Genomic DNA, 26,517 nt, shown 5'->3' with positions numbered 1-26,517 from the left:
CTGGGCATATCCAAGAGCCTAACCGTATGCAAACAAGTGGTTAAACTTCCGTTGCCAGACTTGAATAGTCAGAGAGACCTAAATATGTATATGTATGAGTCTTCCTTGAACCTTTTCCTAAAAATTTTATAGAGATCCACTTTCAGTTATGGTTTTCATAATTATTCTACTTTTAATGCCTACTACCATTTCTGGTGCAGATCTTCTTTTCAAAGATTGTAGATCCAGAAACTATACTGCCAAGAGTCCATTTGAAAATAATCTCAAGCTACTCCTCGAGTCATTGTCTTCCAATACTTCAATCTCTGGTGGTTTCTACAATGACACGATTGGCAATAGCAGTGACTGGGTCTATGGACAAGCACTTTGTAGAGGGGATGTAAACTCCACAGTTTGTCAGAGCTGTGTTCATGATGCAAGCCAGGAAATCAAGAGTTGTAAAACTGAAGAAGCAATTATATGGTATGATCTATGTCAAGTTCACTATTCCTCTACCCCGTTCTTTTCAGTGATGTTTTATGGTGGAAAGCTTCCTGAGAAGAATAAGCAGGAGAAGAATGTATCAAATCCAAAGCAGTTAGTTGATGTTTTGAATAATTTAATGACAAAGCTCTTGTACCAGACTGCCTATACTTCTAAGGAAATGTTTGCAACTGGCTATATGAAATTTTCAGGAAAGCAATCTATTTATGGCCTACAACAGTGCACTAGAGACATTTCTGAAGATGAATGCCATAACTGTTTGAATTCTGCTCGTGAGGAGCTTCAGGTATGCTGCTCTGCTCGTGAAGGTGGAACTGTTGTTAGCAATAATTGTAATGTGAGGTTTGAGCTCTACCGATTTTTCAACGACATTTCCAAAGGTTAGAGACTTCAAAATTCAAATGTTCTTCTTTTCTATTGATAATCATCTGTACTTGCAAAGTTGCAATACATTGAAAATACATACTATCAATTCACCATAAATTAATTGACAGGGGACAAGAGGAAGAGTTGGAAGGTGGTCGTTATATGTGTATCCACTATACTATCAGCAGTTTTCATTGTACTTTGTGCTGTCTATCTTCGGCGGGGAAGTGAATTGGAAAATGTCCGAGGTACATGGATCAAAACTCTTTAATTATATAGGTAGGATTACCAATTAAAAGTTATTTGTAATTCTAATTAACCTTGCTGCAGATGAAGAAAGAAGCCAGCATGGACTATTACCTGAATTATTAAACCCCACTGGAGTCACAATCATTGAAGAAGACAAAATGGTAAGTTCTGAAGAGCTGCCATTCATTGATCTAGCTACTGTAAGGAAAGCTACAGATGATTTTTCAGATTCGAACAAGCTTGGACAAGGTGGATTCGGTGCTGTTTACAAGGTAATACATCTCTTATAGTTCTAAATGGGTGAAGTAATGGTTCATAGCTGGCTGAGTAAGACCATATGTGTATGTAACTTTGGAAATACTCCAGGGTTGGCTAGATGGGAAAGAAGTAGCTGTTAAAAGACTATCAAGAAAGTCATGGCAAGGCTTAGAGGAGTTTAGAAATGAAGTCACTCTCATTGCAAAGCTTCAACACAGAAACCTCGTGCGGCTTTTGGCATGTGGCTTTGAGGGAGGAGAAAAGCTGCTTTTGTACGAGTTCATGCCAAATAAAAGCCTTGATACTTTTATCTTTGGTTCGTTCATTCCCCACTATACTGTATTTCGCTTATATATTATACTCCCTTTGATACCATGACAATGACATGAACTGCATTGGTTTAATTACAACTGAACTTTTTAGATTTGGAAAGACGAGCTGAACTCAATTGGCAAACATATCACAACATCATTGAAGGAATAGCCAGAGGACTTCTGTATCTTCATGAGGATTCCCGGCTTAAGATCATTCACAGGGATTTGAAGCCCAACAATGTGTTGTTGGACCATGAAATGGTTCCAAAAATATCAGACTTTGGAATGGCAAGGATATTTTGTGACAACCAGAACACTGCCAACACTAAAAGAGTTGTAGGAACACAGTAAGTCTCTTCATGTGTATTTCAACTTTTTACCACGATTGAAAAGAGAATATGTGCGCTGATGCTTTATGGCTTATGCTTACCTTTAAAACAGCGGCTACATGGCTCCCGAGTATGCAATGGAGGGACTATTTTCTGTAAAATCTGATGTTTTCAGCTTTGGAGTAGTCTTGCTTGAGATTATAAGTGGGAAAAAGACTAGTGGGTTCTACCTCACGGAACATGCCAAGACGCTCGTTGAATACGTATGTTTCTTTGCCCCCTTTGACTAATAGTCTCACTTAACCAAGTTTAGCTGCAATGCAGGCATCAATAACAAGACTTATTTACTTAATTATTTGATAGGCATGGACACTATGGAAGGATGGAAAAGGGTCGGAGTTTGTGGAACCTTTGTTGATGGAATGTTGCCCGAAAGCAGACGTTTTGAAATACTTGCAGATTGCGCTTTTATGTGTCCAGGAAGACCCTGAAGAAAGACCAACAATGTCAGCTGTGGTTGTGTTGCTGGGAAATGATGACTCAATTGGTCTTCCTGAACCAAAGAAACCAGCCATATTTGCAATAGGTAGAGTTGCTCCAATAAACGAGTCTACACATACCACTAATCCTACTTCAAATCAGCTCACTCTTTCCATCATTTCACCAAGGTGAATTCATTTTGCTTGCTCGCTAATTTACCAGACTCAACATCTAAAACTGTTCGATCGATGTATTCAACTAATGGCAGGGGAAGCACAATTTTCTCTGCAAACATATGATCCAAAATGATTAGAACAATGGCATTGTTGTAATGTATGCTACAGTTAAATACCAAAATCATTTTAGGATGTAAATTCAGGGTCAGTAGTTAATCCTTCAGTAAAGGTTAATATGGTATGTTTCTTTTTTTAATGTTAACTTAGAAAAGTGACAAAATAAAATATAACTTATAAGTGGGTGGCTCTCACCCAATTGTACTGAGACATTTTGTGATTAAAACCGAACACCTAACAAGTAGTTAAGTTGAGATCGTATCGGTATAATAATGAGCCACGGGCCACACTTGTCGCCGGTTAACATAGTATCAGAGCGGGTCCCTATCCAATTGCGTCTCCAATTGTCATGAGCTCAAATTTGGGTTCCTTATATTGCTATCGAAAAATTCCGATTGGATTGTCAATCGTATGCCTTCCAATGTCCTTTAGGTCCGAATCTCATTTGACCATTGTATTGAGTTTAAATCTGCTGTCTTCTCAGCTTTCCAAGCCATGATTTAAACTCAATACAATGGTCAAATTAAGGTCTTTCAAGATGCATCAGGTGAAGTCACTGCCACAAAAGATATCCAATCTAAGCAGCAGCGTGATTCAAGTCCATTGGTAAAGCATCAAGCATCTTCCAATAGGAACCAGTCAGTGCTCAGTCCTAGAGCTAATGTTGATAGCCATCTTCTGCCTACAGTGAAACCAAAGCCAAAGAGGATGCACTCACTGAAAATATTAAGACCCCAGGAGGTTGCACTCAATGAAAATATCGAGACCCCGACAATAGCTCTAGAAAGTGTTTTGGATTTCACCATCAAAGCCTGCGTTATCATCCATGGTCACTGATATAACAAATTCAGCCATCATATTACACGAATACTCTAGTCCCTCCATTTTGCTCTCAGCCAATTCATATCCCGGCACATTTGTTCTGACCATAAAACATTCACCTCCAGTATCTTGGGCTTGGTATCACATACAACCCCTGAGACCATTATCAGCTGATTCATCTCTATTTTACCAGTATAAAATCTTGTCACCTGCTCCACCTCCATCTCCTCAAACCACAACCAACACCAAAATTCAAATCCAGAACCATCCCATCCAAAAAACAAAGAAACAACAAGCTGCAAAATCCAACTAAATTTTGTTCTTTAACAATCACATAATTCTTATTCTTCAAACCATATGCAACTAATTCATCTACTTCTTCAAATTCAACCAATTCTTCTTCTTCAAATCATTCAATTCTTCTCATCAGACTATATACAACTAATCATCTACTGCTTCAAAAAATTCAACATCAATTTCAAAATTTAATTCTTCTTCAAACAATTAGAACTAATTCTTCTACTTGTTCAAAATCCAATAATTCTTCTTCAAATATATACATCTAATTCTTCTATTTCTGCAAAATTCCATCAATTCTTCTTGAAAATATCACAAATTCTTCTTCTTCAAAACTCAACTAATTCATACTTTCAAAATGGACGGATGAAAACTGAACATAACAACCAAGTAAAGAGATTCCATGACAGACAATAGCTCAAGAGCACAAAAGAGAGAGGCGCCAATCGGAAAGAAATTACCAAATTCTCTGTGCTTGTACCAAACCGCGATGATTACAATGCAGATCGAGGTTCCCCGACGACGTCGTTTTGCACTCTCGGTTTGAGTTTCACTCGAGAAGCACTGAAATCCCACCGTGACATAACGGAGAAGGTAAGAAAGGTAAAAGAGAAGAACGCGCGAAGGCTACATCTTTGACTGGTTGATAATGAACTTGCAAAGTAAAATGCTTTTTCATACTATTCTAAAATAAACACACCTACCTAATACCTATTATACCCTCTACAGAGTCTAGCAATGGCTAAAACTAGTCGCAGACGTAGCTGGTCAGTGGTCACGACTCCCGTCCCCATCTTCCAGTTCTCAAGTTTAACACGTTTTCCTTTCCTCGTCTCTATCTTCCTCTTCTTCCAAGAAGTTTCATGAACACAATGACTAAACGGTTCTTCAAGACCCCAAGTCAAGCACCATGCATGTAACTGTTATTACATAATATTACAGGGCTAGCTAGTTGAACCATTGAAGGCTAGCAGCACCTAAAGGGAGCTATAGCTAGTTGCAGAAGTAAGTATGGCAGAAGTGGTCCTTCTCTTCCTTTCAATGGTTGCCTTGCTCGGCTTTCCCACTACAAAAGCCGACTACATCTACCATATCTGCCCAAACACCACCGTCTTCACCCCAAACTCCACCTTCGAAACCAATCGCAACCAATTGCTGTCTAACCTTGTCTCTAATGCCACCAGTGACACCGGCTTTTACCAGGACACTGCTGGCGACCAGATCTCAAAGGAGACAGTGGACGGCCTCTTCCTCTGCCGCGGTGACAAGTCCGCAGACGATTGCAAATTCTGCGTGGACACCGCGGCCTCAGAGGTTGTCCAAAGGTGTCCCGTCGAGAAACAGGTTGTCATATGGTACAACGACTGCATGGTACGCTACTCTAACCAGTCATTTCTTTCTACCGGGGCTCAGTCACCTAGGGTGTTCATGTGGAACACAGTGAATGTGACGCAGGTTGAGGATAATAGAACAGCCCAATTTAACCAGGTTCTAGCAAATACCACGAATGAGCTAGTCCGAGAGGTTATCAAAGCCCCTGAAAAGTTTGCAACCCAACAAGCAATTTTTACAGATTTTATTACGCTGTACACCCTCGGACAGTGCACGCAGGATCTGTCCACCGCAGATTGCAAGTACTGTCTTAGAGAAGCCATAGCACAACTTCCGGTTTGTTGTAGTGGAAAACAAGGGGGAAGAATTCTGTCTCCAAGTTGTAATATTAGGTACGAGGTGTACCCCTTCTATTCAACACAGCACGATATGCCTCCTCCGCCAGTCCCTGTAGCACCTCCTCCGCCAGCCCCTGTAGCACCTCCTCCGCCAGCCCCGGTGGCAACGGTACGTAAAGGTAATACTATATTACCATATGAATACTCGATGTACTAGTGTTCTATTGCTTAATATCAAGAAAATTTTGATCAATCACTTACATATCTGAGGAAAATTTATAGTTTTAAGTTTGAGAATCTAGAATTGACAAAGATTTTCCTAGCTGTTACCCTTCATAATTGTTTTCACTTCTACAGTTCTACTGGTTTGAAAATTTTATTGAATAAACAGGAATAGGTAAACTCCCATCCATAGTCATTCCTAGCATTCTTGCTCCCGTTGCTCTCTGTGTGCTAGTTGTGGTTGTGGCCAGATGTTTCATTCGCAAATTAAAAAGAGCCAAAGGACAACAACATGAAGGTAATATTAAGGGGTCGTCTTGGGTACCTTGGTGTTTGTCATATTCTTATTTTTTTATTATTTTTACTTTTAGTAAATTAATATAGTGGAAAGCTACTGAACTGGTCAACAGGTTACCCAATTAAATATTGACATGTGTCATTTTTTAAAATAAAATTTGCCATATTAACAACACACTCTTTCTTGATATGTAACATTGTTAAAAATCATGTAACAAGTATTGTCAAAATAATAAATTACACATAGTTGAACTACAATTATGACTTATGACAACAGTTGTTGTGGTTATTGTAATTGAGTGGTCAAAGATGTAAATATCATATTTGGACAACTTTTATCAAATTTAGAACCTTGATTATCAAGTGGAAAAGCTCCTTACAATATTGAGTTGTTACATATCTTTTGGTCTAATTTTAATTTTACCATGTTCACAACACAAATGTTGTCGGAATTGTAAAATGGTTGGTAATCTTGTAAATGGTATAGTTTTTGAAGTAATTACTACAATCAGAACAAAAGTTACCGCTTTTACACCAATAGTTGCGAGTTATGGTAAAATATGTAGTCATTGAGTAATTATTCCATTAATGATAAAAATATAAAGATTTACCACTTTGACAACAAATTTTTTGTTGCACTTATTAAATTGTCCATAAATTAGTACATTAGTTTAGGTTGAGTAATTACTATAAATAGGACAAAAGTTACCGCTTTTACATCAAATCATCAATTGTTGTAATTGTGGTAAAATGTGTAGTCATTGTAGTAATCATTTCATTAATGATAAAAACATAAAGATTTACCACTCTGACAACAAATTTGTTGTCATACTTGTTAAATTGTCTATAAATTAGTACATTAGTTTAGGTGGAGTAATTACTACAAATAGAACAAAAGTTACCGCTTTTACATCAAGTGTTGTGGGTTGTGATAAAATGTGTAGTCATTGTAGTAATAATTTCACTAATGATAAAAACATAAAGATTCATACATGTTCTATTTTATATAATATTTACCACTTTGAGGACTCATGTAACCACTTTGAGGACACATGTGGTAATTAGAAAAAAAATCTGCATTAAAGTAAATAAGGTCTTCGTTAGAGAAAAGTAGGTTCTCATTTGAGTAATTAAGTCCTAAAAGTGGTAATTGTAATAGGTTTTCATTAGAGTAAAGTAGATTCTCATTTGAGTAAATAAGTCCTAAAGGTTCTCATTTGACTACATTTAAAACAAATATTATTTATTTTTACACTAATTGTTGTCGTTGTCGTAAAATGCATGTAAAAAGAAATATATTTTGTTAAGGAAACTACTAATGATATAATTAATTGGTAATAAAGATTACTTAACTAATACTAATTTTGCGAACTTAGGTTAGAAGGTTTTTGTTTTTAATAAGGAAAAAACGTAATTTTCAATTGTGTAATTGTCCATTAATAACAAGCATTAATCAAGCATTAATTCACTAATGATAAAATTAATTAGTAATATAGACTATTTAACTAAAAGTGATTCGGTGAACCTAGGATAGAAGAATCTTTTTTTTTTTTTTTTGAAAAAGGAAAAATCATAATTGTCAATTGTCAATTGATAATCAAACATTAATTGGCTTTATTATTTTCACTATCTTTATTGTTTTCAATTCAATTAGTAGTTTGTGTTACCAAAAAAATTAGAAATGCTAAGGGCTAAACAAGTTACCAATTTGTTAAATATTTTGAACCATTGGATATATTACTAATCCAATGGTTCAAAATATTTAACAAAATGAGGGTATTAAGGGGAGTAATGTTGATTATCCACATATTAATACATTTTGTTTTATGACTACAGTATCTCTTTTTTTTTTTTAATATGTTTTTAGCTAATCTTCTAAAAAATTCATTTTTAATTTTCTTAATTAGCCGAAAATGATATGACAACTGTTGAATCCTTGCAATTTGACTTGGGAACTATCGAAGATGCCACGAAAAAGTTTTCTGCCGATTACATGTTAGGTGAAGGCGGATTTGGTCAAGTATTCAAGGTACAAATCCTTTCATTCTTCAGAAATTTAAGGACATATGCAATCTTATGGGATTAATAGTAGAATTCAAAATTCCAGTTACAATTGTAGATAGGAAAATTACATTTTTAATAAATTCTTGGGGATTTTCAAGGGGAAATTGATAAAAAAGAAGTGTGAAAAAAGAATACATGCGCATTGCATAGTTTCAGTTTCAAGATGTGCATACAATTGATGTTTCACAACTTGGGCATGGAATGGAAAATGATTGATTGCTTAAACTAAGTACTATACATATAACTCACCAGGGAACGCTTGATAATGGACAAGAAATAGCTGTGAAGAGGCTGTCAAAAAGCTCCGGACAAGGTGTACGAGAGTTTAAGAACGAGGTTTTATTGGTAGCAAAGCTTCAACACAGGAATCTCGTAAAGCTTCTAGGGTTTTGCTTGGGAGGAGAAGAAACACTACTTGTCTATGAATATGTGCCCAACAAAAGTCTTGATTATTTTCTATTTGGTAAGTGAATATCATAATAATAAGTTTAATTTGAAGAGAAAGTACTTTGTCATAATTATATTTGCTGAATGCGAGAGCGTAGAAGCCAAAAAAAGAGAACAACTGGATTGGTCAAGACGCTGCACCATAATAGGAGGAATCGCTCGAGGAATCCTCTATCTTCATGAAGATTCTAGGCTTCGAGTTATACATCGTGATTTGAAAGCTAGCAATATCTTGTTGGATGCCAGTTTGAATCCAAAAATTTCAGATTTTGGAATGGCAAGAATGTTTGGAGTTGATGATCAAACGCAAGGAAGCACGATAAGAATTGTTGGCACTTAGTAAGTCGTAACTAATTATATACGTACATGCAATTACCTAGTATATACTCTCAAGTTTTATGTTTTGACCTTTTATGTGATTTTGCAACTACTTTAGTGGTTACATGGCTCCAGAATATGCTATGGAGGGATTGTATTCTGTAAAATCTGATGTCTTCAGCTTCGGAATACTCTTGCTTGAGATCCTAACGGGAAGAAAGAACTTTTTAGGCTTTCATCCCACAACTTCTGCACCGACTCTTCTCAGTCTTGTAAGTCGATCTTTTTGTTATAGCTAGGAGTTAATTTGGTTAATTAGAACTAACTGATTATATTGTTGACATGTGCGCTCATTGCAGGCTTGGCAATTATGGAACGAAGGAAAAGTGTTGGAGTTGATGGATCCATTGCTGAAAGATTCATGCAATCCAAAGGAGTTCTTGAGATACATCCACATTGGAATGTTGTGTGTTCAAGAAGACGCAAACAATAGGCCAACCATGTCGTCGGTTGTTCTAATGTTAAAGAGTGAAAGTATCTGCCTTTCCAAACCTGAGCGACCTGCCTTCTTTACAGGAAGATCTATCAATGATCACTGTCATACATTAGGGGATTTACCTAGTTGCTCTGTCAATGGTTTGACGATTTCTGATGATATCCCACGCTGAGTTAGATGACAATTGTTGCAGTTCATTCATTCATGGTGCTAGGAGTATGTTAGGCTATTTTGGTAATTTGGTAGTAGAAAACTGATATATAAGTCCATGTAAAACTGTGATTTGTAACCAACTCAGTAAAAATGTAATCCAGTCATTTTTCAGTTCTCTCTCTCTCTCTCTCTCTCTCTCTCTCATCTTCTTCTTCCTAATTCGTCTTTGATTCATAGCTCAGCTTTCACATGGAGCCCTTGGTTTTGGCCTGCACATATATGGCATTGTCATTGCCTCATCATATCGGCCAGTTCCGTTTCCATCCTTCATTCCTCTGATCTCAGTCTTCTTCTTTTTTTCCTTTTTCAATGAATTTGACTATCGCTTGGGAACTGAGATACTTTTCAACAGGTAAATACTTTTCTGGGCAATTAATAACAAATCGAAAGGTTATTCAGATTGACTTACAAGCTGGCATGACTTTTAAAGTTAGATGACTTTACTTCATTTTTTTGGTACAATTTGAAAATTAATTTCATGCAACTTTTAAGTTATGGATTAGTTTTTAATCGTTCACAAAGTTAGGGGCTCATCACGTCACAAAAGTTAATTATGCACGTAACATAATCTAAAAGTTAATTATGCCTTATTGATCTCCGACGTAACTATGTGGATAAAGTTGGTAGAAAAGGATTCCGCACGTACCGTGCTTGAGTAAAATAGCACTGTATTGAGATGATTTTAAAATGGTATTCTTTGGTTAATTGAGATATATGAAAAATGTATGCATGTGTAGTGGATATGGATTTCGTGACCTTGGTACAAAATATGAGCATGTTAAGATGAGTTTTGATTCATAAAAACCCATGTGAGATATTTGAGCCCATGTCCCTTTTTCTTGGAGTGATAAATGAAAAAAAAAAAAAAATTCTTAATTTCTTGGCGATGTTTTGATGATCTCATTATTCTTTCATTTGATTGATTGCTTGCCATAGATTAAGTTTAATGGACTAGAGAATGCTAGAATTCACTATTGTGCTTGTTGAGACTTTTATCGATACATGTCCCTGATTTTGGAAAGGATAGAGGCACCCTAGGAATTATCACCATTGCCAAATAAGCTTGTGTCCCCATTTGTGCCCGTCGTGGGACCCCCTTAGATAAAACCCTTTGAGCCTACATTAAGCCCTTTCTTTCATCACCCTTAAAATCCTGAACCCTGAACCTTAGTATAGCTACAATTCTACCCTTTGTTCTAAGAACTTAGTGGAGCTATCTTTCGAGACTTACTACATGGTTTGGCGTTAAGGATGAGGATTGAGAAGATGTGAAAGTTCAAGTGTGGGGGTAGACTTGTCCATGAAAAAAAAAATGTGAAAGCCGTGAAAAAGAAAAGGAAAAGAAAAATATATTGTGTACGGCTAGAAAAGAAAAATAAAGAAAAAAATATTTGTCTATGGATTTTAGTCCCCCATACTTGGAGAGTTTGGAGATTGTTTTGAATTGAAGGCCCACTACAGAAAAATTTGGCCTTTGTCCAATTCACTAGAATTCAAAGGAAGTTTAAAATGAAGATGAGGCCCAACATGAAGACATTAGGCCCTGTATTTTGCCTCTATGGGTGCGACTTTTGCTTTGGTGGATTTCTAGAAGTCTCTACATCTACATGAGCTCTACTAGGTTTTTAGGACACTTTGTTTAATTCCTTACCTTTCAATTCTTAAAACCTTGAGCCTTGGCCCCATTACAACCCTTTGTAAGACCTTTTTGATCCTTAAGATGGGACAGCCTTTGATCTGTGGAGGTGAGTTATAAGAGTTAAACTTATGGTTTGGGTCCATTCGTGCAAGTAGTTGATATCTTTCATGAGATCTTTTGAAAGAAAAAATTATATTCACAAAGTGCTTTTCGTTTCTTATATATGTGAGCTATTTGATTGCCTTAAAATATTTTCTCTCACATATAATTGAGTGATTATAAGCTTTTAAGCATTGCCTTGAATTCTGAGAGAAGAAATAGTGGATATACCTTGTGAGGTTATGGATCATACTTGTCTGAAACATGCTGAGCTCCACCCCATCACCATTGTTACAACCAAGTCCTACTTGTGTATGTGTGGATTATATGTTTTAATTAACTCTCGAATGCTTAAACATTGATTTTTGGTTGAGTGCTAATCTTGGTGTATTGAAAGTAAGAGATTTCTGAGACAAAATGTTGAAGGGCAATAGAGTCATTGTATTTGTTTGAGTCTTTAAATTTTCGTTGAGTCTTAGCTTGTGTCTTTGTGTGATTTTGCTAAGGGACTAGCAAAAGCTAAGTGTGGGGGAATTTGATAGGAGCATTTTAATGCGACGTTTTAACTGCTATTTCCCTACATTTCCTGCGTTATTTCCTTAATAAAACTCTGTTTAGGAAAGTTTCCATTCTTCGATTGGGAAAGTTCCTAATTGTAGAAAGTTTCTGTTTTGTAGTTTCTATTTTTCATTTTTAGAAAGTTTCCCATTTCAGTTTAGGAAAGTTTCCATTTTCATTTTAGGAAAGTTTCTATTTTTGGTAATAGTTTCTATTTTCAGGTCCTTGGAATAAATGAGCTGAAATGAGCTCATAAATGGAAAGAGGAGCTAGAGAACGTTGGAGGGAGCAAAGACAAGCCACTAGAGGACCCACAAATGAGCAGAAATGAACAAATGAAGCTTTCCTTTTTCAACCAGGAAATCCTGTTCGGAAGAGGAAACTTTGACTAAGCATGACTCCTACGTCAACCAAGAAGCATGATTGAAATATTAAAGGGAAATGACGTTAGAGGCATCAAGGCTTGAAGATGACGCAAGGAGGCCCAAGATCCTTCTAGATTAATGTGGATTTCGGCAAATGGATTAAAGCCCAAGTGATTAGGGTTTTGTGATGCACAAAGAGATATTTTTGGAGGATTAAATCTGATTTTGCCGTGGGAAATCATGAAGATAATGTGAAAAATCAAGAAGAAATAAAGGAAAAACGTTGGAGATATTCTAGGGAGAGTTTCAAGGGATTGTGCAACAAGAAAAAGCTCAAAACAAGTCCAGATTCGTTCCTAAATCCCCTCAATATATTTTGGACGAAAATAAGGAATAAAATCTGCATTTTTTCATGAAAATCAAGAGAAAATCAAGGGGAGACGTTAAAGGTAGTCCATGGAGAGATTTAAGGAAGAAAAGGTTCAAAAACAAGTCCAGATTCGTTCCTACAATTCCTAAAGGAATTTTGGCCGAAAATAAAGAAGAAAATCAGAATTAATTCATGGATATTTCGGCAATAATATATTAAGGGATATGGACTTAATTTTGGAGAGTTTTGATTGGTTGGATAACACACCAGGGCTTACATGGCACTACGGGATTGGTCGAAGCTATGTGGAATTATTAAATAATTCCTTGGAAAAATAATAGAAGATTCATGAAGCTTGGAGGCCAAGTCCAACGTCCCCTATATATACTCCCCATATTTTGATGTTTTAGACAGACCTCATAATTCAGAAAATTCTCTCAAACGTCAAAGCTCTCTCTCCATCCTCTAGTGCAATCCACGGTTTTCAAGCAAGGAAGAAGAAGAGAAGAAGGAGCCGTGAGCATCATCATTCATCGTCCACCTTGAAGACTTGCTTTCAAGATTCAAGATTCCAAACGTCTACATCTCCATCTCACGGTGTAATTCGTCCTCTTTCTTTGTAACCTTTAGGTTTTCCTTGTTTGATTTTCGTTGGAATTGTTTCTAGTTGACAATAACATTAGGGCAAAGTTTATAGCCCAATTCTATGTTTCATTGAAATTTTTGATTCCTATGATTGTGATTCTAAGTTGCTTATGTGAGTTTGTTCGATTGAATTTGCTTTACAGAAAACTTTTATATGTTTATGTTCTTTGGTGGCCAACTTAGGATATATGCATGTAATTGGTGCTAGATTTAGGTAAACGATTCACCTAATAGTTTTGTGAACCTAAATCACAAGTAATAAAGGCTTTGGACAAAGGTCGAATTCAATTGAAGAGGATTGCAAATAGATGAACTTATTCATACTAGGTTGTGCACTTAAGTTGATAACTTTTCTCTATGTGTATTGCGTTGAACATGTTTTGATTAGCTAGCTTTCTAGACTTTGATTGCATGTTTGATAGGATTGATCTAGGTGCTTTCACTTAGGTTAATTAGTAAAGGAAAGTAAAATATGGGAAATCGTTTGCTTCAAATGTTTCACATGATCAACTTCTTTCTCATGACTTGGAAGAACAATTGTAGGGTTGAATCAAATTTGATTATGGAATTGGTTTTGATCTTTGTTTCTTATGTTCCATTCTTGTACTTGTGTTTGTATAGTTTTATTTGTTTTAATTCTTTTAATTTTCGAAACCCAATTCTAAAAACCCCCCTTTATTTTGTAAATTTGTATATACTTTATTTTATTTTTGTAAATAATATACTTTGTTTTATTTTAATTCTTTATTTGTTTGACAATAACAGGTGTACCCTCAATCCCCAGAATAGAACGATCCCTATTTACTATATACTAAAGATGACATCTTATAGGGTTAAATTATACGCTTGCCTTTAGCGTATCAGTGGCTGGAAAGAGAGGTTTTGGTGGCGGTATTCTAACTCTTCAGATCGGTCTCGATCTGGGGCTGTAAAGGCTAAGAGCGGTGGCAATGGTGATTGCAGGGTATGGAGGACGGTCCTTGGTGGGGTTTGCATCGAGGTGTGGCTGTGGGGAAGAGAGATCGAGTTCCACCTTCTCCTGGCGTCGTCGTGGACTGGATCGATCGGTTCTGTTGCATCTCGGCTCACTGATATATGGTGCAAAGTTTGGTACTGCGATGCTAAGCGACGCTCATCCTGGAGGAGGTGCGGCGCTGAGTGAGGCTCATCTTGGCGGTGGTGTGACGGAGGTTCGGCGATCTGGCAGTGATGGTGATGAGGCAGCGGTGATGGGAGGTGGGGCTGTGTTGGGTTGGGCCAGACTCTTAAGCCCATGCAGTCACTTAGCCATTTTGCTTGGGTTTTGGGCCTGGGCTATGTCTTTGTGCCCAAAGTGGTTGATTTTTATTTTTTCTGTTTTAATTTGTTTTCTTTTAGTAGAATGCGGCTTTATGCCGGAAATAAGTCTCTACCAAGCTGTAGTAGGGAGACATGGACTCTGTCCCGGACTGCACACCTTGTGTACGTGCCTTGTCTGCCCCAGTTAGGCGGCGAGTTCCTTGCTTTGTCAAATGGTCGCAACCTCCTAGTGGCAGGATGAAACTAAGTGTCATCGGATTTGTTTTCCGGTGGCAACATAGTGGGAAAGCTGATCTTATTAGTATCTTATGGCTTCGAGTAAGCATTTACTTTCCGGTATGTCATCACCTTTGTAAAGCGAATAGAGTAGCCAAAAGTGCACTCTTCGCTAATTAGTGCTTGGTAGAATACATATTTTTCGTAGAGACTCCCGTTATTCACTACAACAATTCAAGGCTTTTACTGCGCAAAATTTACGGCGTGCAATTTTTTGTGCCGTAAATGTTACCCTTTTACGGCGTGCATAAGATGCATGCCGTAAATAACCTTTGTCATGTACTCTTTTACGGCGTGCATAAGATGCATGCCATTAATAACCTTATCAGTTTGTCTTTTATGGCTCACAAAAATAGCACGCCGTAATTGTGTTATGCTTTTACGGCACACATAATAAGCATGCCGTAAAAACATCTATAGAAAAGCTTATTTATGGCTCGCAAAAAAGCATGCCGTAAAAACATAATTTTTTAAGGCGCGAAATTTAACCTAAAATATCTGATTTCCCTCTCACTTTTCTCTTCCCTCTTTTGGCAACTTTCCCGAAAATTACTTACTTCTCTTAGTTTTCTCTTCTAAGAAAGTCATGCCCTTTGCAAACTCATCACCAGTTCGCAATGCCCCAAAATTGAAAGCGAAAATCTCAAACCTTCCCGCGAGTTCTTCTTCCCATCTAATCACCCTGTTCTCAAGATATTGCAAAAATCTCAACTCTTCCTCGCGCAAGTTCTACTCTTGGGTTATCGGATTTCGCGACAGGGGTTGGGTCGACCGCCGTTGTGTGTTCAGTCGAGGACGAAGATGAGCATCTCAGATTGTGATTTCTATTCATAAATTCAGGTATGGCCATATATATGATCTTGCATGTGGATTCATATGGATTTTGGTAAATTTGATTGGGTTTTTATATCAAAAGTGAACCGGGTTTGTCTAAAATTTAGGATTTGTAGCTGGGTATTTGGTTTATCTGAGATGGGCTTCTGCTTGATATGTAATATTTGAAACTTTTGGTTTGATTGAGTGTATTGAATTGGTTTGATTGATGCGGCAGAGTTTCTGATTTGGTGGATGACTCGGTTAAAGCAGATCAAAGTCTTATGCACGATTGTGATGAGTTTTTGGAGCACTATGACAAGGTAGATGCATTGGTACGTTCCTCTGAATTTTTGACTAGGAGTGGGACTGTATGTGAGTTGTTACTTGCTTTGACCAAGTCTTCTAGATGCCTTTGTTACTGCAACAGTCTGTATATGACCCTCACTTGGTGGGCTTGTTTAAATTTATGTTGTTGGTTCTTGTTAAATGTTGTTGCTTTTAGTTTGGGTTCTATATATGTGGGTTCTTTTTTTGTCAAAACTCAGCAATTTGAATTCAATGAGAAGGCTTTGAGAAAATTGTTTCTAAGTTCACTATGTTGGAATTGGAAAAAAAGAGTGTGCTGAGGAAGATATATATTATTACATAGTGCATGTGCTAGATATAGGTTCTCATTATTTAATGCAAAGTGTGCTGGGATTAGGTTAGTGATGACCTTTCTTTCTCTCCTCATTTTCAGTATTTGTAAGGAACAAGCATGATAACCTTGTTATCTTGACCATCATCAGTAGCCTATTCATCTAGTGAATCTTCAAACTTTATTACCAGCTGCTTCTTGGCATATGAAATCTCGGCTTCGGACATCAACAGGTCTCTCATATTGCTCATGGAATAGGTGCGTCAACCTCACAGCTCCATTACCCCAAACAAACAAGAGTGAGTATTTAGTTCATTTTGAAGTTTTTTCCATGATGTATAGTACTTGTTAATTTAATATCATACGTGTATTATGATTGATCGGCGCCAAAAATATTCGTTTCTTCCCTTCTTGCTCTGTTCTACTTCTTATGTGCTTCATGTATTCAATTATCCTCTAAATTCCCATTTATTAGACGACGGATAGCTCCAAATTATTTGCTTCCCAAAGTCATACAGATTGGTCAAGCATATAAATCTGCATTTTAAATTTCATTTGTTCCAAGCTATAGCTTTTCTGGACAATATGCTTGGTTCCAAGCTAGCCATAGCTTCAGAACACTTTAGAACATGAGGAGTTTTTTCTAATTTAAGGGTGGCTGTTTATTTGTGCACCCTGCAATAACAATTAATCAGTAGTAGCAGCTATCTTGTTTGAATAAGACCTGAAGAATTGAGTTCATTTTTGGGGCATGAGAACATAAATATCGTATATATGGATATAAAGTCTGTATGCAAGAAGAATAAAAACATGTTATATGTTCGCCTAATTTTCTGTTTGTTTTGAACCTCTTGAGAATAATTCTCAAACATCTATTTCTCTTATTTCCGAGTATATATGACTACAAATATAGTATATTCTTCAATATGTATACGTAGTATAAAGTTGAGCAGTCTTAAGACAGATATAGTATATATATATGTATCCTACATCATTATTCATGAATATACATGTTCTTTGATATGACACAGAAGCAATGCAAAAGATCTGATAGTTTGCGGTTGACATCTCATTTGGTATGGTTGGTATTAGGTACCCTCATGCTATAATCTTGAAGGGAATATTATACATGACTTACAGCCTTAGAGCAGCTAATCAAGCCTTTGAAGTTGAAGGGAGGAGTTTGGTTTTTGCTTTCTTGAAACCTTTATAGTTATTGAACCCTCTAATTAAAACTTAAGAGAAAGGAGGACCCTAAAACCACCTTAACGTTTTCTGAGCTGTTCTTCTTTCCTCTCAATTTTGCCTGCTTATTTTTTCCTCTTTTCTCTCAACGTTGTAGGTATTAATTAGCATATTTGATCACAAGAGTTATAATTATTATTATTTTTTTTTTCAAATTTGTTATCTGTTTGTCCTCTGGACGTCTATGTTGTATTACTTCTATCTAGCCACTTTTTCTTTAATTGCTATATTCTTATTATATGATTTCTGATCTAGTTGTTTTATTAGCCAGCTACAGTTTTTCAACCCTTGGAGATATCAACATTGACAGTTCAGTGCTAGAGTTGGTAATAAAGGCAACTTTTCTGTGGAATGAAAGATTAAATTATCACCTCCATTATCATGCTTTCCGTGAAATGCATTAACTAGTAAGATCTCTCTCTCTCTCTGTGTCTCTCTCTCTCCTTGTCATTTGATTTCAAGATTCCTTTAACTAAGCAAGACATGATTGAAACAATGAAATATAAAGAACTGCATATGTGTAGTTCTGTGCTAGTTTTTTTTTTAATTTCTTTTTATTACTTGTAACTCTTTTATTATCTGGATAATTATAGTTATAGTATTTAAACATCTGGAATGTGTTTGCTGTCTAAATACAAGTTAGAATGTAGCCTCAAGGAAAACAAAGGTGAAACAAAATGGAAACAGAATGGGCACATTGTAAAAGCAGGTTACATCTAAACCAGAAACATTAATATTATGATAATATAAACCTCCTAATTCTAATTTAAAAACATTCTGTTATTTTTTTTGTCATAGCGATCCTAGAGGTTTTTATGATGGAGCACGAAACTTTGTTATTAGTATTCATGCAAGTAAGGGGTACCCGAAGAAGATCCAATGCCCTTGTAGTGGCTGTATAAACATCTGGTCTCATCCACCTAATGAAGTATTAGATCACTTGATCTCAAATGGGTTATATGAGGGTTATTGTAACTGTACCATTCATGGGGATCCGAACACTTCTGTACAACAAGAAATGATGGAAAACATGGAGAATTTAGAGACATATAGAATGTACAGAGATGCATATTTAGATGATGAATTTATGGAACCTGCACCTGCACCACTAGAGCCTAATGTTGGAAATTTAGTTTCCGAAGCAGAACTTCCTTTATTCACAGGCTGTCCTTTCACAAAGATGTCAGCAACAGTTATGTTTTACAAGTTTAAGGCAAGAAATAGTTTATCTGACAGTGGCTACGATGAACTTCTAGAGATGGTTCGTAGTCTTCTACCTCCAGATAACATACTCCCTAGTTCTCTATATTCAACAAAAAAATTACTCAAAGCATTTGATCTAGGGTATGAGAAGATTCATGCTTGTGTTAATGATTGTTGTTTATTTAGAAAGAGTCTAGAGCACATGGAGACTTGTCCTAAATGTGGTGCCTCTCGGTGGAAAGTAAATAAGCGCACCCAAAAGATTGAGAAAGGAGTCCCTGCAAAGGTCTTGAGATATTTTCCTATTATCCCTAGATTTAGAAGAATGTTTAAGGATTCTGAAAAGGCAGAACAACTTACATGGCATCACACTCATAAAAGTCAAGATGGCAAGATGCGTCATCCAGTTGACTCACTTGCATGGAAGAAGATTGATAGCAAGTGGCCTTCATTTGCAGAAGATCCTCGTAATCTTAGACTTGGTCTTTCATCCGATGGATTTAATCCGTTTGGTGATCTTAGTTCCCGATATAGTTGTTGGCCTGTGATCTTGGTTGCATATAACCTCCCTCCATCGTTATGCATGTCCAAGGAACATTTAATGTTGACATTACTAATCCCCGGTCCTAAGCAACCGGGAAATGACATTGATGTATACTTGGAACCCCTTATTGAAGATTTAAAAGAGTTATGGATCAATGGGGTTACTGCATATGATGCGTTCACCAAGTCTGCCTTCAACTTGAAAGCTATATTGATGTGGACAATAAACGATTTTCCTGCTTACGGGAATTTGTCGGGATATTCCACAAAGGGAAAGAAAGCATGTCCGGTATGTGGTGTTCAAACATCCTCTCAATGGCTGCCAAATGGAAGAAAGCATGCATATATGTGTCATAGGAGATTTCTTGCACATGATCATCCATATCGGCATAATAAAACTTGGTTTAATGGAACCGAGGAACATAGAGTGAGGCCTAGAAAGCTAACTGGTTCAGAGGTATTTCAAGTGGTGAAGAATATTAAAAATAATTGGGGTAAGGAGGCTAAGCGTTGCACAAGAAAGAAAAAAAAAAAGGTTGGCAGCAGTAACAGCAGAAAAAGGAGAAGAACTGAAGGTAAAAAAAGTTCAGTCAATGAAATGGAAGATGACTCCATTGGCAATTCAGATGATGATAGTGATGATGACAGTGAGGATCCTTTAAAGCCTTCAAAGAGATGGAAGAAGAAATCAATGTTTTTTGAGTTACCATATTGGGAGGTACGTTTTTTTTTTTTAATTAGTTTCATTACAGTTTGCTGAAACCTTGTAACATTGATTGCATTAATTTAATATATATTCTCTATATTGCAGGCTTTGTTATTGCGACACAATTTAGATATGATGCACATTGAAAAAAATATATGTGAGAGCATCATTGGCACTTTACTCAACATGAAGGGAAAGACGAAGGATAACTTGAATTCTCGGAAAGATTTAAAAGTGATGGGTATTAAAAAGAAATTGCATCCAAAAGAAGATGGTTCCAGCAAATCCAAAAGTGATGCAGCACCTTACGTGCTTTCAAAGAAGGAGAAGAAGATATTTTGTAAGAGGTTAGCCAAGTTGAGATTGCCGGATGGGTATTGTTCTAATCTTGCAAATCGTGTCTCTTTACAAGACAACAAGATCATGGGTTTGAAGTCACACGATTGCCATGTTTTGATACAACAGATTCTTGCGGTAGCTTTGAAAGGACTTCTGCCCAAAGGACCAAGAATTGCAATTTTTCGCTTGTGTTCTTTTTTCCATCAGTTATGTCAAAGAGAGATTGAGAAGAAAAATATTGGTGTTCTTGATGAAGAAATTGCAGAGACTGTGTGTATGTTTGAAAGGTTTTTTCCTCCCTCTTTCTTTGACATTATGGTTCACCTACCAATTCACCTTGCACAAGAAGCTCTAATTGGTGGCCCTGTACATTTTCGTTGGATGTACCCCTTCGAAAGGTGAGCTTACATTGCACTTCATTAACTATAATTGATTAGTTCCTTTGTATAGTATCAATACTAATGCAGGTTTTTTTTTTTTTTTTAGGTTTATGAAGGACCTAAAAGGATATGTCAAAAATCGATCAAACCCTGAAGGATGCATAGCAGAAAAGTATTTGGCTGAAGAAATGACACGTTTTTGTAGTGGATACATTAAAGGAGCAGCTGAAATAGGTGTTCAAAGTAGACGCAATGAGGATTTTGAGCATGAAACAATACTAGAAGGGCGACCACTTGGTGAGGGGAAGTTAAAACTATTCAGTTCTTCTATGTTAGAGATTGCTCATCGATTTGTGTGGACAAATAGTTCAGAGGTCGATCCATGGAGAGAGTAAGTTTGATTGCTAAATTTAGTTGTTCTAATTTACTTTAGATTACTTGTCCAGTTTTTTTATACAAGTCTTTTTCCTATCAGAATGCACAGGGAAGAACTAAAGTATTCTGATACGCGTCTTGAGCATGATGAAAACCTTCTTGAACAGAGACATCTTAGTACTTTTAGTGGATGGTTAGCTGATAAGGTCAAATTTGGTGATTCAAGAGATATGTCAGATACAGTAAAGTGGATTGCTTGTCGGCCAAAAGCAGATGTGGTATCACATACAGGCTTCATCATCAATGGAAACCGATTTCAAACTGAGGCCAGTGAGAAGAGCACACAAAATAGTGGTGTTTTTGTTGAAGGAGACACTATGTGTCGAGCAAGTGCAAGGGATAATTTTCAGAAGATGGACAGAATATCCTACTATGGTGTTATAAGAGATATAGTTCTGCTAGACTACCGTCAATTTAAGGTTCCCCTATTTGATTGTTATTGGGCTAATATAGGGACCGGTGTCAAATTTGAAGATGGTTTTACATTAGTGAACCTCCACAAGGGGCAGCATCAGTTTGATAGAGATCCGTTTATTTTTGCTTCCCAAGCGAAACAGGTTTTTTATTCAAGAGAGAGTGACACTTCGAATTGGCATGTTGTACTCAAAGCACCGCCAAGAGGGTTTTTTGAGAATGATAGTGATGAAAGTGCTTACATGCCAGTAGATGTATCACAGCTAGACCTCGACGTTGAGGATGAAGAATGTGAGAGATATGATAATGAGGAAATCAATTCGGTAATTGTAGGAATTGCATACAATAATAGATATATCTCTGTGTATGTGTTTGTGTGTGTTCTGGTATCAATATTTGTTATACTTAAATGAATTTATTGCATTGTATGTGTTTGTGTGTGTTCTGGTATCAATATCAGCAAGGATATTAATTTGCTTGTTTGCTGGTTGAACAGAGTGACGGTGACTCTGAATAACTCAAATTCCACAGAAGCATTGATATAATCTATCAGCACAGCAATATTCTAAGGGTAAGATCTAATTTAGTTTGTGGTTTTGGATAAGATTGCTTTACATGTTAGTACATTGATCATAATTTTTTTGTGTTTTGTAGAACATAATCTGTTGACCCTATAAAGTATGGGTGGAGGAGAGACCTCAAAACAAGGTGGAAAGAAAGCCAAAAGGCAGGATACTGCTGCACGAGCAGCTCTTGTGCTTGCAGCTAGGGAAAAAAGGAATGAATCCTTAAGAATATCTAATGGAAATTCAAATTCATCCCCTATAGAAGCTGATATTCCGGAATGTCAAGCTACATCAAACTCAGAAAAGAAAAAAATTCCCCCTCGGGGTAAAGCCAAATTGTTGGATATTGCCAAAAAAAAAAGGAAACTTCCTATTGTAGTTGAATTCAATGAAAGAGGCCAGCCCATTGGAGAAAATGCAGGTATATTCTCTTCTTTCATTGGAGCCTCAGCAAGAGAACTAATACCAATGACCGCTGGAACTTGGAAAGATCTATCTAATACTTTCAAAGATCAGATTTGGAAACACGTCACAGTAAGTTTTCTAAACTTATATATAGGAACATATTACAACGAGCCTTTTATGTTCACCAATTGATTCACTTATTTTCTTTTGTAGACAACTTTTGTTGTTGATGAATTCTACAAGAAGCATATTTTTCGAAGGATGACGAAACTTTGGCGAGATAATAGATCTTTAGTGATGAAAGAAGTGGAAGAGCAAGCCAAAGTTGTTGGTTTACAGCGTGCTGCTGCCCTTCTCAAGCCTAATAACATAGAATCCATGGATGAGTGGTTAGCTCTTATTAAACACAGAACTAGTGTGGGATTTAAGGTATGTTTTAGAAGTATTTTGTAATATATATACAAGTCTGAATTTATCTTGCAATATCAGATTTCAAAAAATGCTTTGACCATATGTTTATCATAGGAGAAGTGTCAAAAATTCAAGAGAATGCGGGCAGGAAGAACTTTACTACATAGAACTAGTAGAAAAAGTTTCGCGCGGCTTGAAGAAGAATTGGTAAGAATAATGTGGTTATATATTAACGTCATATGAGTTTCATAATTTGATAACATAAAGATTATTTCTACTTGTTGATTTGTAGAGGGAACAAAGTGAAAATCCAGATGCGATATCAAGGTCTGATATATGGATTCATGCTTATGAAGCAAAGAAGAAGAAGAGTTCAGATGAAGTAGTTGAGGATCCGGAAATAGTGGTATGTATACTCTTCTTTATGGCTCATCTTTTGGTATTTTTTTTTCCCTAATCAGTTATGTATTTAGTTTGGATTTTGGTGAAGAGGTACCAGAAGGGTTAGTGTAAGTCTGTTTTGACTCGTAAATTATCATTACTTGCAAGAATAATATCTTCTTCTTCTTCTTTGGAAAGAGTCAAATAATGACCATTAATTCTCTGTCTAGAAGCAAATTTGGTTCCATTATGTGTCTGTTCTCCATTTGCTTGCTTTGCTAGTTTGGATTACTTTTTCAATGGTTTCAATCTGCCGGAGGTTTTCATCTTAAGCAGGCTTTAAATTAGGTTTCCTGAGTCAATTGCACATGTTTGTTTATATTGGTACCTCTTTTTATTTCAAAGTTTTGAATGGGAATGATCCAAATAACAAGTTGTTAAAGAATTTTGGGGACTATATGTGAGTTACTTTTGGTTTGATTGCCTTGAATTTATTCCAGAACATGTAGTGTGGAAACGCTTCAGTGCATTATCTCTGTCATTGTGATTTCAGTGCATTTTTCATGTACTAATGCAATTTGGATGGTTGTTTTTTTTTTTCCTTCTAATCTTGCAAGAATTTACAATGATTTGGTTATTGAGATGATAAATTTAATAATAGATTATTTGTGGTTAAGAATTTCACCTTCCATTGTCATCAATAAGTATTTACTGAATGCCATAGATATTTTTATTTCTTTAACCAAATAATTCAATAAGAAATCTATATCTATACCACAAGACTAGCTAATTGACAATCTAACTGACACATGGTTTTTACAGAAACAAGTGAAGCAGAAAAGGGCAGAGCAAGAACCTTCACAAACATCTTCTTTGAAAGATGATGCTGTAGCACAAGTTCTAGGACCTGATCCACGAGGATGGGTAAGAGGGTTAGGATTTGGAGCAGTCCCTTCAAAGATAGAATATCAAACCAAAGTTGGAAACAAAGTTGCTAACTTAGAGAAACAAGTGTCCACTCAAGCACAGAATATGCTTTCTCAATCACAAGAGATTGAACGATTGAAAGAAGTGGTTGCCACTCTTTTAGCAAGATCAGAGAAACAAGGGAATAACCACGTAAGTCTTTAAAATACATCTATTAAATTATTTATTTATTTGTAATTATTAACTTTGGGTCGATAAGTCAACCATGTTACTGATTTCCTTAATGTTATAATAGCAGGGTAGTAACAGTGTTCAGCATTCTGCTAACATGTTTGCACTACAAACGCAGAATGAAAATCCTAGTGTTCAACATCATAGCAGTGATGGAGTACAAAGCAACCAAAATATTGCAAGTGTTCGAGGTTCTGACAGTGGGAGGCCACAAAGCAAGCAAAGCAACCAAAAGAAAACTTCAAGTATTCAATATTCTGCTGATCATGGGTCACAAAGCAAAGACAAGGAAGGTAAAAGGACCAAAGTTACAAAGGATGATCAGAATAGAATCGAATTGTTAAATTGGTTTGAGATGGAAGAACAGGTTGTTGCAATTGCAAAACTTGAGTCAAAAGATCCAAATGTAAAGATCCATCATGTGCCCCTTGGTCATGAATGCTGGAAAGTTTGGGTGCTTGATGTTTTTGAGGATATAGCTTTATATCGACCAACTAGGGAGTTTGGAACACTGAGTATGGCTCAAGGAAGTACAATTGCATGGCCTATCAAGTACATCAAACAAGTTTAGTTTATGAACTTTTCGGTAACATATCCTAACACTAATCACCTCTTCATTTTTGTCTTGACTAGTGTTATTTGTTTTTGGTGGTTAAATAACATCCATCTAGATTCTCTATTCCAGTTTGTTCTCATATTGCAACTCTCTGCATTTGCTTATAATTTAGTTATAGTTGTAGAATTAAGGTCGTTATACGAGGACTATGCCATTATAGTCGGGTGAATGCTAATTTCCAAGTTCAAATTATAAATATTTTCAGAAACTTTAGTTCAAGTAGTTTGTGAAGATAAGAATCTCTTTTGAAAACCAAATATTGGATGCAAATATATCTGAAAGAAGGAGGAAAGATTTAGAAACTGCATGAACTCATCTTATTTATTATTTCGAGTATTGTACTATGCTTTCAGTGATTTAGATTCTGTTCTGATCCTTTGCTAGTATCTTATTTAATTAACTCTATCTTGATTGAAGAAGAAAACAGTGTAGCCAATGTATAACATATATTCTCAAACTTGTTTCCAGCAGGTATTGCCAAATTTTGTGGTGTATGCAGATTAATGCCTTATGTTGGTACTGCTGATTTGCTTGCTTGAACTAATTGGGAGATACAAATTGCAGTTGGATAGTGGTGCTTGAAACCTTGCAATTACCTTGCAATATATTTTTGAACTGTAATATGTTACTTTTAAACTCAAGTTGGCAGGGACATGCAAATGCAATTGTTTTGTAGTTTAGTTGCATATGGCATGGTAACAAGTTTGTACAGATATCCTATTTCAATTAATGTATCATATATGTTAATTCACCTTTGCTCTTTGACAATCTATAAAAGGTTTTGAAATGAATTATTGTTAGTTGAGCAGCTACATTGAATATACTGCCATATTTGGCAAATGAGCAGCAATATAAAATTTCTTGCAAAGAAGAAATGCCAATAATGGCGTGTAGAGTGTGTCACAAATGACATTGAGAATTATGCCTAAAGTCTTTCACGGCGTGCTATGTGGACCGTAAATAACTCTATAGGTATTCTTTTATGGCATACCATGTGTGCCGTAAATGAGTTCCACAGAAAGTCTTTTACGGCGCGCTTTGTTGAGCATTTACGGCGCACCTATATGTCAAATTAGAGATCCGAGAATCGGTAGGAACACTTTTACGGCGTGCATAGATGAACATTTATGGCTCACAAAAGCATGCCGTAAATGGGATATGTCTTTTACGGCGCGAGCATTTACAGCCTGTTTTTGTGCGCCGTAAATAGGCTTTTACGGCGCACATCGCAGGCCGTAAAAGCCCAGTTTTGGTGTAGTGATTATCTCGGGATATTCTCCTTATGCTTATTGTAATTTGGGGTTTAGGTATCATGTGCCCCCATGTATTCTGCAGTTTCAGTAATGATCAAGGCTTAAGGGCAGCCGTACTGGCCCTCTTTCAAAAAAAAAAA

At 36.4% G+C, this 26,517-nt stretch overlaps 3 protein-coding genes across 4 annotated transcripts; all 3 read left to right on the top strand.

The window, feature by feature from the left end:
* The first annotated feature begins 175 nt into the window (after positions 1–175).
* Positions 176–9,610, top strand: LOC133731434 (uncharacterized). The gene is made up of 16 exons (XM_062158807.1): positions 176–863; positions 978–1,097; positions 1,180–1,370; positions 1,465–1,672; positions 1,780–2,017; positions 2,112–2,262; positions 2,363–2,667; positions 3,461–3,513; positions 4,397–4,485; positions 4,885–5,740; positions 5,953–6,081; positions 7,988–8,109; positions 8,397–8,607; positions 8,690–8,930; positions 9,028–9,181; positions 9,269–9,610. The coding sequence occupies exons 1-16, from the start codon at positions 176–178 to the stop codon at positions 9,575–9,577; spliced, it is 4,065 nt and encodes a 1,354-aa protein (XP_062014791.1). The 3' UTR covers positions 9,578–9,610.
* An 8,634-nt stretch (positions 9,611–18,244) lies between these two features.
* LOC133731433 (uncharacterized) lies at positions 18,245–22,104 on the top strand. The gene is made up of 6 exons (XM_062158806.1): positions 18,245–18,276; positions 18,366–20,031; positions 20,125–20,756; positions 20,845–21,129; positions 21,214–21,910; positions 22,084–22,104. Exons 1-6 carry the CDS (start codon positions 18,245–18,247, stop codon positions 22,102–22,104), a joined length of 3,333 nt encoding a protein of 1,110 aa, XP_062014790.1.
* A 2,174-nt stretch (positions 22,105–24,278) lies between these two features.
* On the top strand, positions 24,279–25,091 carry LOC133729832 (uncharacterized). Of its 2 annotated transcripts, none has more exons than XM_062157406.1 (2): positions 24,279–24,469; positions 24,627–25,091. In XM_062157406.1, exons 1-2 carry the CDS (start codon positions 24,383–24,385, stop codon positions 25,077–25,079), a joined length of 540 nt encoding a protein of 179 aa, XP_062013390.1. In that variant the 5' UTR covers positions 24,279–24,382; the 3' UTR covers positions 25,080–25,091. The 2 variants fall into 2 exon arrangements, with proteins under 2 accessions (XP_062013390.1, XP_062013389.1); XM_062157405.1 differs by having other exon boundaries at positions 24,576–25,091.
* Positions 25,092–26,517: the final 1,426 nt, after the last annotated feature.

The sequence above is a fragment of the Rosa rugosa genome, chromosome 2 (assembly GCF_958449725.1).
Source record: "Rosa rugosa chromosome 2, drRosRugo1.1, whole genome shotgun sequence".
NCBI classification, from domain to species: Eukaryota; Viridiplantae; Streptophyta; class Magnoliopsida; order Rosales; family Rosaceae; genus Rosa; species Rosa rugosa.
This window is presented reverse-complemented; position numbering and strand designations above follow the sequence as displayed.

Coding starts and splice junctions, on each gene's coding strand:
- LOC133731434 (XM_062158807.1), top strand. CDS start 176: ATGCCTACTACCATTTCTGGTGCAGATCTTCTTTTCAAAGATTGTAGA. Junction 1,673..1,779: donor CCTTGATACTTTTATCTTTG/GTTCGTTCATTC, acceptor TGAACTTTTTAG/ATTTGGAAAGACGAGCTGAA. Junction 2,668..3,460: donor CTTTCCATCATTTCACCAAG/GTGAATTCATTT, acceptor TTCTGCCTACAG/TGAAACCAAAGCCAAAGAGG.
- LOC133729832 (XM_062157405.1), top strand. CDS start 24,383: ATGCTTTCTCAATCACAAGAGATTGAACGATTGAAAGAAGTGGTTGCC. Junction 24,470..24,575: donor AGAAACAAGGGAATAACCAC/GTAAGTCTTTAA, acceptor TTATAATAGCAG/GGTAGTAACAGTGTTCAGCA.
- LOC133731433 (XM_062158806.1), top strand. CDS start 18,245: ATGGAAACAGAATGGGCACATTGTAAAAGCAG. Junction 18,277..18,365: donor TGGGCACATTGTAAAAGCAG/GTTACATCTAAA, acceptor TTTTTGTCATAG/CGATCCTAGAGGTTTTTATG. Junction 20,757..20,844: donor TGGATGTACCCCTTCGAAAG/GTGAGCTTACAT, acceptor TTTTTTTTTTAG/GTTTATGAAGGACCTAAAAG.